Source organism: Rhinopithecus roxellana, chromosome 10, assembly GCF_007565055.1.
Source record: "Rhinopithecus roxellana isolate Shanxi Qingling chromosome 10, ASM756505v1, whole genome shotgun sequence".
Lineage (NCBI taxonomy): Eukaryota > Metazoa > Chordata > Mammalia > Primates > Cercopithecidae > Rhinopithecus > Rhinopithecus roxellana.
The window spans coordinates 87,871,885-87,883,983 of NC_044558.1; the positions used below are offsets into that span (position 1 = coordinate 87,871,885).

General features: G+C 47.3%; 1 protein-coding gene across 1 annotated transcript in view; it reads left to right on the forward strand.

Moving 5' to 3' along the window:
• Positions 1-12,099, forward strand: part of KSR2 (kinase suppressor of ras 2) — a 497,941-nt gene that overhangs the window by 107,165 nt on the left and 378,677 nt on the right. Inside the window, exons 2-3 of the mRNA XM_010368261.2 lie at positions 744-884; positions 5,611-5,761. Of these exons, the coding sequence (XP_010366563.2) occupies positions 744-884; positions 5,611-5,761 (292 nt within the window). The remainder of the gene's footprint in view (positions 1-743; positions 885-5,610; positions 5,762-12,099) is intronic.

Below are 12,099 nucleotides of genomic sequence, written 5' to 3' on the forward strand. Positions count from 1 at the left end.
TGGACTCTCAGAATGTTTGCAGTCCTTTGCTGTTGCAAACAGAACTGTAAGGAAGTAACCTTGTACAGTCATTCTGTACAGTATGGGTGTCTGTTGGAGGAGTTCCTGCAGGTGGAATTGTTGGATCAAAGGATGTGTGCAGACCAGGTGCAGTGGCTCATGCCTCTAATTCCAGCACTTAGGGAGGCCGAGGTGGGCAGATCACCTGAGGCCACGAGTTTGAGACCAGCCTGGCCAACGTGGTAAAACCCTGTCTGTACTAAAAATACAAAAATTAGCCAGGCATGGTGGTGCACACCTGTAATCCCAGTTACTCGGGAGGCTTAGGCTGGAGAATTGCTTGAACTTGGGAGGCGGAGGTTACAGTGAGCTGAGATCACACCATTGCACTCCAACCTGGGTGAAAGAGTGAAACTCCATCTCAAAACAAAAGAAAACAAAAATAGAAAAAGATGTGTGCAATCGAGGTGTCAATGGATGCGATCAAAAGGCCCTCCACTGAATTGGTACCAATGTGCGCCACCTCCTCCAACCCCAAGCCAGATGCTAGAGCCACCTGTTTGACCATCTTCACCAACGAGGTGGAAAGGTAGGTGCCAAACTGGATCTCACTGTAGCAGAACCAGTCTTTAAAGTACAGAGTTGGCTGGGTTTAGGGTGGAGGTTTGTAGGGGATTCTTGTCTCTCTTCCTTGTGTCAGTGCCTCTGAGATGTGTCCTCTGTCCTTGTCTGTGTCTCCACAGAGCAAGCTGGTGAAGTACTTCAGCCGGCAGCTGTCCTGCAAAAAGAAGGTGGCCTTGCAGGAGCGCAACGCGGAGCTGGATGGCTTCCCTCAGCTACGGCACTGGTTCCGGATCGTCGATGTGCGCAAGGAAGTCCTGGAGGTGACCTGGGGGGCCCCTGCGTCCCCTACCCCTTACTGGCCAGCAGCTACCCCCTGGGTTGCTCTTGGGCTGCAGGTTTCTGGCTGTGCACAGCACAGTCCCTGGCACATAGCAGGCTTTTAATAAATATGTGCTGGATGGAAACATTCAGGATGACTGGTGCTGTCTGAATGAGGTCATTGAGAGTATGCTTCCCGAGTCAGTCAGAACCCTTCAGCTCTGCCACATATTCACAGAGTCACCTCAGCTAAATCACTTCACCTCTTAGTCCAGCGCTGTCCAGTGGAACTTTTTGCTACGATGGGAATATTTTCTACTTGTGCTGCCGTATGTGGTAGTCGCTTGTGGTTAGGATATGTGATTAAGGAACTGAATTTTAAATTGTGTTTAACATGAATTAATGGAGCCCGTGGAAGCCATATTGAACAATACTGTCTTAGAGCATTAATATTCTTATCTGTGAAATGTGCATAATGATTGTCATCTCTTCTTAAATAGCCAACATCATAGAATGACATGATTTTTATACAGTGTTCAACTCAGCTGGACACAGTGGTTCATGCCTGTAATCCCAGCACTTTGGGAGGCCAAGGCAGATGGATTGCTTGAGCACAGAAGTTTGGCACCAAACTGGGCAACATGGTGAAACCTCTATAAAAAATACAAAAATTAGCCAGATGTGGTGGTGCGTGCCTGTGGTCCCAGCTACTTGGGAGGCTGAGGCAGGAGAATCACCTGAGCCTAGGAGGTTGAGGTTACAGTGAGCTGTGATCATGCACTCTAGCCTGGGTGACAGAGTAAGACCCTGTCTCAAAAAAAAAAAAAAAAAAAAAAAAAAAAAAAAAGAAAAGAAAGGCCAGGTGCTGTGGTTCATGCCTGTAATCCCAGCACTTTGGGAGGCTGAAGTGGGCAAATCGCTTGAGGTCAGGAGTTCGAGACCAGGCCAACATGGCGAAACCACGTCTCTACTAAAAATACAAAAATCAGCCAGGTGTGGTGGTGCACACCTATAGTCCCAGCTACTCGGGAGGCTGAGGCAGGAGAATTGCTTGAACCCAGGAGGTGGACATTGCAGTGAGCTGAGATTGCACCACTGCATTCCAGCCTGGGTGACAGCACAACATTCTGCCTCAAAAAAAAAAAAAAAAAAAAAAAAATGTTTAACTCATATTCTGGCACCAAATAGCATTCAGTAGATGCCAGGCTATTAACTGTTGTGGGCATCTGACATCTTATGTCCACCCTCAAAGATTGGACCACATTCTTAACATCTTGAGGATAGTGAGATTTTCTTACCCCCTGGGATCCCAGAGACTGATCCATTTGCAGTGACAGGGCCAAGCCAAACCTAATAAAACCAGCAGACATCACTGCATCTTTCATGCTAGGCATTGTGCTAAGGGCTTTGCACTTAGGATCTCAACTGCTGAGACTGTTCAGCCTCCTCGCAATGACCTTTTCAGTAGGTGTGACTGTTATCCCCCTTGTACAGAGCGGGAAACTGAGGCTCAGAGCTAAGTGACTAGTCTAGCTGGTAAGTGGATGGGGCTGGCAGGATGTCCAGCTCAGATGGACAGCAAAGCTTTAGGTTGGAAGGACTGTGCCTTAGCCTTGTTTTCCTGTTGCCTGGGCCTCCCTGAGCTGGCCAGAAGAGGAGCTTGCCCCCCTGCCAGTGAAACCAAGAGTCCTCTCTCAACGTGCTCCCTGCCTCCTGCTTGAAGAGGCTTCCTGTCTTTTTTAGACCTTGTCTTCAGGGGCAAGAATCTCACCCAGCCCCACCAGATCTAAGAATCCCGAGTTAGATGCAGCATCACCCCGCTCCATTCCTCCAGGCCCTCACCCCAGCCCATCTTGCATATGCACATCAGACCATGCACAATTCCATATTTCCTTATTTCATTCTCAGCATGGCCAGAGAACCCAGATGAGTTTCTTGCAAATATCCTTAGAATGCATGGTCCTGTATAAGGACAGATGGCGTTGTATTTGCATGGCTCAGGGAATTTTTTTGGGAGGCTTCAGGATCATTTATCTATCAAGTGCTACTTATGGGGGCAAATAAGGCAGAAACGATTCTAGACCAGGGGCTGAAAACTGGTGGCCCTCAAGCTGGATCAGATATGCAGACATTTTTTTCTTGTTTTTTGGCTAATATGATGCCAGGACATTTATTTTGAGCCAATACTTAAAAACCAAAAGAGTCTGCCTGAAAATCCCAGATCTCTGGCTTCACTCACAAAATCAGAAATGTTGACCATGGAACTGAGCTCCTGTCTGGCAGCGACTTGCTCATTTACATTTACCTGGCCTGCAGGTACCTGAGTTTTGGCTGTTGCCTTAGTCAGTGAGCATCTTGAGTCCAAGGTCACCACCCAGGGAGTGGGCGGGAGAAGACGAGGGGTTTCCGCTCTTTGTCTGCAGTTCAGCTATGTGTCCACCAGAGGTCCCCTTTCTGTAAAGTGACTGAAGTATGGAGAAAGCTCCAAAGTAAAACCGCTGGGTTTGAATCCTGGCTCCACCAATTACTTGCTGTGTGACCTTAGACAAGTGGTCTAACCTCTCTGAATTTTACTGTCCTAGTCTCTAAGTGGTGGTGATAAAAGTGCCTACTTTCAGTAGTCTTTGTGATAATAATCTATCAAAAACCTTAAAACTGTTCCATCCATTTCAGCTATTGTTACTACTATTATTTTATCAAACAGAGGTGTGTCTGCCCTTTTAGCCCAGATTGTTAAGAGTTTCTCCATTTTTGATGTTATAAAAATGTTACTTTTATGATTTTTTGTGATCTTAAACTTGAGAGTAAATTGAAATTATATATATGTAAATCATAAGGTTAAAATGCACAAGTGAATCCTGAATCAAAGAGGTGAATCCTTTTATGTTATGAATCACCCCCTTCAAATGTGAGTCATTCTGTACCTTCAGATCCTGGACCGGGTGCAGTGGCTCATGTCCGTAATCTCAACACTTTCGGAAACTGAGGTGGGAGGATCGCTTGAGGCCAGGAATTCGAAACCAGTCTGGGCAATATAGTGAGATCCTGTCTCTACAAAAAATTTAAAAATTAGCCAGGCATGGTGGTGCCTGCCTGTAGTCTCAGCTACTCAGGAGACTGAGGTGGAGGGGGGATCGTTTGAACCCGGGAGTTTGAGGCTGCAGTGAGATACGATGGCACCACTGCACCCCAGCCTGGGTGACAGAGTGAGCCCCTGTCTCTGTTTAAGAAAAACAACAACCAGAAACAGGTCCTTGATCATCACCTTTCTTAAAGGGGCTCATCTGCAATGTGCCCCTATTTGAGAAAGCCTCTAAGTGACTCCACTATTGTTCTCTCTCTGCTGCCTGCCTGCCCTGGTGAGTTGAAAAGGCACTGATTGGGCTTCGACTTTTGCACCATAGCTCATATTTTTGAAGGTAATTTTTTTGTGCTGAGACAGTTTTCTTCTTTCTGGCTATCAGTTTAATGTGGGAGCTGTATCTTGTAATACACAAACATGTAATACACAAACATGACCACAAGAGGGTAGATGTATTCTGCAATACTGCCCTAGAATCACCATCCATATGCTACACCCTTATTTACTTTGGGAGGCTGAGGTGGGCGGATCACCTGAGGTCAGGAGTTTGAGACCAGCCTGGCCAACATGATGAAACCCCGTCTCTACTTAAAATACAAAAATTAGCCAGGTGTGGTTGTTGGTGGCTGTAATCCCAGCTACTTAGGAGGCTGAGGCAGGAGAATCGCTTGAACCTAGGAGGCGGAGGTTGCAGTGAGCTGAGATCATGCCATTGCACTCCAGCCTGGCAGACAAGAGTGAGACTCTGTCTCAAAAACAAAAAACAAAACAAAAAACCTTTACTTAAGTAATAATATATGTTAAGATGTTGAGTAGTAAGTGCTATAAAAGAAGACTCATATATACATACAGATACATATGCATAAATATAGAAGCTTGACAAATTTTGAGGTGTCTCCATATGATGGTGGCTGGGGAGACACTGTTTTGGGAACATGGGGTGGCGGTGAAAGTTCACTTGCCCAGCACGTTAAGCTGAGAATCCTATCTTTTCTAGGTCCCTTTCCCCAACTCCACGGTAGACTCCAGCGTTTCTGCTTTGCCTTAGGATGCAAAGCCATGCCCCATGGGGCTCAAAAACAAACCTAGTTTCATTTCCAGCATGGAGCATGGACTTTCAATCCCTTTCCCATTAGATTTTCTGAAGATCAGTGTGAGGCCTAGACTCTGCAGCCAGAGAAGAAAGGAAGCAGAGTGGGGCCCAGCCATCAGCGCACCTGCCTTTTCCTGTGCTTGCTCTGGGTTTGTGCTGGGATTTCAGATGGGTCCCTGCAGAGCAGGAGGCACTGGGAGCCATGCAAACGTGAAAAAACGGGCCCTGCCTTATAAATATTCGAGAGACAGGCACAGTGTTGACGCCAGACAGGGTAGTAATTATAATAGCACTAAGCACCTGCGCTACCATGCCAAGTGTGAACACTTAGGATTCCCACTTTATAGATGAGTAAAGTGAGGCCCAGAGAGGTTGAGCAACTGGTCAGAGGTTATCTAGCTAATGAGTGGCAAACCGGAGATTCGGAGACCCCACTGTTGTGCAAAGCGTTTGCACGGCGGAGTGTTCTCCTCTAGGCACCACTAGAGGGCGGGGTGGAGGCAGAGATGCTGTTCCTGCCCCACCGTTGACAATCCTCTCTCCCCTCCCCTAGGAAATCTCCCCGGGCCAGCTGAGCCTGGAGGACCTCTTGGAGATGACGGATGAACAGGTGTGCGAGACTGTGAAGAAATACGGAGCCAACCGGGAGGAGTGTGCCCGCCTCAATGCCTCCCTCTCCTGCCTCAGGAATGTCCACATGTCAGGTGAGCAGGCCCTGGGGTCGGGGATGTGGCGACTTGTCCCCAGAACAGCTGCCACGGTCCCTCGGCATCCTGTGCCTGCCATTGCAGGCCAGGACGAGACAGAGTCAACCCTGGGGGACAAATGTGGCATGCAGGAAGAGGCAGCATGGACCTGGGATTTGGAGGCCGGAAGACGCCGACAAGGGCAGCTCTTGGGTTTGAACTCTTGCCCCAGGACGACCTGCTGAGGTTTAGGGTATCTGGTGCTGGATAATTAGGGTCTGGACATGAAAATGTTGAGTGTGCGTAGGAGACCAGGGTCTTTTTACTTTAGACATGTTGAAGTGCCTTTGCATTTTGGGTCAATGTCTAGCTTCTATTTTTTTTTTTTTTTACAGAAATGATTTGCATTCATTGTAACATAAACCAGAAAATAGATTTTTAAAAAAATCACCATAAGCCCCACCCTCTAGGTAACTGCTGTTATCATTTTGGTATATTTTTTCCTGACAAATGGATATATGTATACTTTAAAAAATAGAATTAGAATTACCCATACATATTGCTTAAATTTTTTTTTCACCTCATAAAATAACCTCTGTGACTTGTATCAGTTTGGGGGCCAATATATTGTCATCCCTCCTGGATGTTTTCCATTAATTGCTCAGATACCCGTTTGTCTTTATTAGCAGAACATCAAATATCATCTTCCTGAGGCTTCCTGCTTCTCTCTAGCCTCATGATTTATCTGCAAATTCTGGGGCCTTTCTGTCCCAAGGGATGCGCTCTGCAAACGCCAGCCACGGAGAAGTGTTAGTGACCATCAGCACGGTTGTTTCAGTTCCCACCACAAGGTGTCACTGTTGAGCATCAGTCTGGGAGAGTCAGGTGGAGGCTCACGGATGCCCTTGCTTGATTCAACCTGCTTTTTTCAACAAGCATTTGTCGAATATTGTTCTAGACCTGGAGAAGTCTTCTAATCTGAGTGGCTATGGGGTGCCAGCAGGGCTGAGGAGGCAGCAGTGAACAAAATACAACATCCTTGAAACAGGTCATTGGCCTAGTCCTCCATGCGTGACCTTTTGTATTTTTTTCTTGCTGGCAGATCTTGATTCAGGTACAGTCAGCATGAAAAGGGATCATGCAGCCGGGCACACTGGCTCATGCCTGTAATCCCAGCACTTTGGGAGGCCAAGGCAGGAGGATCTCTTGAGCTCAGGAATTCCAGACCAGGCTGGGCAAATGGTGAAACCCCGTCTCTACAAAAATGCAAAAAAAAAGTGCCGTGTGTGGTGGCACATACCTGTAGTCCCAGCTACTCGGGAGGCTGAGGCTGGTGGATCACTTGAGCCCAGGACATTGATTGAGGCTGTAGTGAGCCATGATCACACTGCTGCACTCCAGCCTGGGTGACAGAGCAAGATCCTGTCTCAAAAATAAAGTGGGGGTGCGGACCATGCACTGGGGGCTGTCTTATGCTTTGAAGGATGTTTGGTTAGAAGCATCCTTGACCTCTGCCCGTGAGATACCAGTAACATCCCCCAAATCAAAGTCATGACACACGGAAATATCCCCAGATATTTCAAAATGTCCCCAGGGAGGCACAATCACTGCTGGCTGACGAGCTGTAAAGGTGATGTTACTCTTTACCTCTAGCACAATGGTGTTGACTCACCGAACATGAGTGTGGCTGACACGGAGGGGCCTCTCAGTCACTCAGTCTATACAAAATCTACTCCAAAGGTGACTTTCTCTCTTTACCCACAGTGAGAAGCAGATGAAAGTTTTCTGTCTTTAAAAAAAAAATTGCAGGCCAGGCATGGTGGCTCACACCTGTAATCCCAGCACTTTGGGAGGCCAAGGTGGGAGAATTGCTTGAACCCAGGAGTTTGAGACCAGCCTGGGCAACATAACAAGACTCTACCTCTACCAAAAAAAAAAAAAAAAAAAAAAAAAAAATAGCTGGGTGTTGTGGCATGCACCTGTAGTCCTAGCTACTTGGGAGGCTGAAGTGGAAGGATTGCTTGAGTCCTGGAGGTGTCAAGGCTGCAGTGAGCTGAGATGGTACCACTGAAAGCCAGCCTGGGTCACAGAGTGAGATCCTGTCTTAAAAATAAATTGCACCAAATTACAATGTTATATCATAAACATCTTCCTTTGTCACCAAATGCATTCACTTCTTATTTTTAATGCCTGAGTACTAACACAATTTATTCAACCAATCTCCTATTTTTGGAAATTTGAGTTATAGCCATACTTTTCCTATCATAAGCAATGCTGCCTGATACCCCTGAGTGTTGTCTTTGGGGACCCCTGTGGCTATTCTTTTAGAGTGAATTCATAGGAGAGGAGTCTTGCAGGAAAACATTGGCATATTTTGGCCAGACGGGGTGGCTCACACCTGTAATCCCAGCACTTTAGGAGACCGACGCCGGTGGATCACCTGAGGTCAGGAGTTTGAGACCAGCCTCACCAATATAGTGAAACCCCATCTCTACTAAAAACACAAAACTTTAGCTGGGCATTGTGGTACACACCTGTAATCCCAGCTACTTGGGAGGCTGAGGCAGGAGAATCTCTTGAACCTGGGAGGTGGAGGTTGCAGTGAGCCAAGATCATGATGCTGCATTCTAGCCTGGGTGACAGCAAGATTGTCTCAAAAACAAAAAACAAAAACAAAAACAAAACACATATTTTAAGAATTGTGGTGAACATTGTCATATTGCTTTCGAGAAAGTTTGTACCCATTTATGCCCCCAGAATACCTGACAGTGAGTGTTTGAGGTGAGGTTTTTAATTACTTTTCAGAATTCACATTGCCTCATCAGAGAGACCCTACTGAGTTTGGCAGCATCCTTAGAAGTAGAGTGAGGTTCCAGTTTCTGTGAGAGAGGCATTTATGTCAGCCTTATGGGGGCAGAATAGTCATTTTTTTGTAAGATTCTGGGCTGCGCGAGACCATGAAAGGTCTTGTACTCTGATTGAGACAGAGTCTCACTCTGTCGCCCAGGCTGCACTGCAGTGGTGCGATCTTGGCTCATTGCAACCTCCGCCTCCTGGGTTCAAGCAATTCTCCTGCCTCAGCTTCCCAAGTAGCTGGGACTACAGGTGCATGCCACCACGCCCGGCTAGTTTTTTTTGTATTTTAGTAGAGATGGGGTTTCACCGTGTTGCCCAGGCTGGTCTTTAACTCCTGAGCTCAGGCAATCCACCTGCTTTGGACTCCCAGAGTGCTAGGATTACAGGCATGAGCCATCACACCTGGCCCTGTCCTCTGATCTTTTTCAAAATTTGTTTGATCCAGATGGACAGTACAAGTACAATTTATATTGTGACCCCCTCCACACACGTAGGTATACATACATGCACACCATGTAGCTACACATACATATACACAATTATAGCATGTTTCATGAAAGAATACTCCTCCTTCCTATGCATGATGGAAGACGATGTTGTAAGTCCATTCCTGTTCTAGGCTATATCATTTAGCAGATGCGGGTAATGTCCACTTTCTTTTCTTTTTTTTTTTTTGAGATGGAGTCTCACTCTGTTACCCAGGCTGGAGTGCAGTGGCATGATCTTGGCTCACCGTAACCTCTGTTTCCTGGGTTCAGGTGATTCCCCTGCCTCAGCCTCCTGAGTAGTTGGGACTACAGGCATGCGCCACCACACCCAGCTAATTTTTGTGTTTTTAGTAGAAGTGGGGTTTTGCTATATTGGCCAGGCTGGTCTCAAACTACTGACCTCAGGTGATTCATCTGGCTTAACCTCCCAAAGTGCTGGGATTACAGGTATGAGCCACCGTGCCTGGCCTGCCACTAATTTTTGTTTTTGAGACAGGGTCTTACTTTGTCACCCGGGTTGGAGTACAGTGGTGTGAACACAGTTCACTGCAGCCTCGACCTTCTGGGCTCAAGCAATTGTCCCACCTCAGCCTCCCCAGTAGCTGGGACTACAGGTGCACGCCACCACACCTCTCTGATTTTTGTAGAGACTGGGTTTCGCTTTGTCATTGCCTAGGCTAGTCTCAAAATCCTGGGTTCAAGCAGCCCTCCTGCCTCGGCCTCCTAAAGTGCTGGGATTGCAGGCATGCGTCCCCATGCTTGGTCAAGCAGCACTTTCATTACACACCTCACTACAGTTTGAACCTACACTGATCTCATTGATCCTCCTGCCTCCACATAGGCCTCCCTCTGGACTCTTCCCAGGCTGCTAAGACTCAGTCTTCTATGTCCTGCCTCAGATGCCAGCCTTAGGGCCACCGGCACGTTGAAAGCAATGGCCAAGTGCTCCCTGTTTTCACATGTTCCTACAGCACTCAGCACCGGAGTCAGCTCAACTCAGACTTCTTAGTAAAGAATTGTGTACCCATTTCTGATCCTTGACACTGTACTTCACCTATGCTGTTCCTGCAGGTAATGGTGCCACTTAAAACATTTACGCCGGGCATGGTGGCTCATGCCTGTAATCCCAGCACTTTGGGAGGCTGAGGCGGGTGGATCATGAGGTCGGGAGATCGAGACCATCCTGGCTAACACTATGAAACCCCGTCTGTACTAAAATAAAAATAAAAAAAATTAGCCGGGCGAGGTGGCGGGCGCCTGTAGTCCCAGCTATGTGGGAGGCTGAGGCAGGAGAATGGCGTGAACCTGGGAGGCGGAGCTTCCAGTGAGCTGAGATCGCACCACTGCACTCCAGCCTGGGCGACAGAGCGAGACTCCATCTCAAAAAAATTTTTTTTTTTTTTTTTTTTGAGATGGAGTCTCGCTCTGTCGCCCAGGCTGAAGTGCAGTGGCCGGATCTCAGCTCACTGCAAGCTCCGCCCCCTGGGTTTATGCCGTTCTCCTGCCTCAGCCTCCCGAGTAGCTGGGGCTACAGGCGCCTGCCACGTCGCCCGGCTAGTTTTTTGTATTTTTTAGTAGAGACGGGGTTTCACCGTGTTAGCCAGGATGGTCTCGATCTCCTGACCTCGTGATCTGCCCGTCTCGGCCTCCCAAAGTGCTGGGATTATAGGCTTGAGCCACCGTGCCCGGCCCCCCCCAAAATTTTTTTTTAATGCTTACCTTTTTTGGAGAGCGATTTGTTTTTAAATGAATGCCTCTCTTTTCCACTAGACTGTAAGCTGCGAAAGGGCAGGGATCATACTTGTTTCTGCGCACTGTTTGATTCCCAGGATGAAGATCAATATCTAGCACATAGTAGCAGTTCAATGCATATGTATTTTTTTTTTTGAGATGGGATCTTGCTTTGTTGCCCAGGCTGTAGTGTGGTGGCACAATCTTGGCTCACTGCAGCCTCTACCTCCTGGGGTCAAGCAATCCCCCCACTCAGCCTCCTGGGTAGCTAGGACTACAGGCGTGTGCCACCATGCCTGGCAGTCTTTTTTTGTACTTTTTGTAGATACAGAGTTTTGTCACGTTGCTCCAGCTGGTCTCGAACTTCTGAGCTCAAGCAATCCGTGAAAACTTACTAGTGGCTTAAAGAACACAGTCTTCCTCATGGATTGCAAAACATCTCATGGTTTGGCTCCACTTGAAGTCCTACCATTCACATTTTCCCTTCAAGCCCTAAATATCTGAGAAATCTATGAATTACTTAGCGTTTTCTAGATGAGGCTTGGATTTCACATCTTGGTACTCACATCCCTCTGCCTAGAATTTTCTTTCCCTTTGTCCTTCTGGTGAATCCCTGCTCTTCCCCAGGCCCAGTGCAAAGCCTGCTTCTCTATGAGGACTTTCCTGGGCTCTGCAAACTGAGCTGACCGCTTGCCCTTGGCTACCGGAACACCAGATACTTCAGTGACTGCAAGATCTACACCGCGGAGCCCCTCCCTACCCCTGAAAAGCTGTGTGATGTGCTTGCTATTAATGTCCACCAGAGGGAACCAGTGAGCCATCGTCAAAGTATCTTTCATGTTTAAAATCCTTTCCTCCCTCAAAAATAGTAATTGGTTCCTTGAAGCTTCTAACCATCTTGGGAGTTGGATGGCTTCCCTTTACTCTAACTAAAAATGTTATCCCAGACTGAGGAATAAACTAGTATCTTTCCCATCATACTCTTACTTCTTGAGGGTGATATTGTATTCATCTTAAAAGCCCAGCTCAACCCAGAGCTGGCGTTTCCTACAGTGATGAAATCAGGTTTTTAAAATTCTGGCCCAAAGTGCGGACTGGATGCATGTTTGTTAAATGACAGAAGACAAGTTGTATTGAGGAACTCACATAGAGACCAAGGATATGGCAGCAAGGCTGCTTTGTGCCTGGCCAAGAATATGTCATCTCTCTCTCTGTCCCTCTCTCTCTCTCTCTGTCCCTCTTTGTCTCTCTCTCTCTGTCTCTCAGAGGATGGAAGTAGCT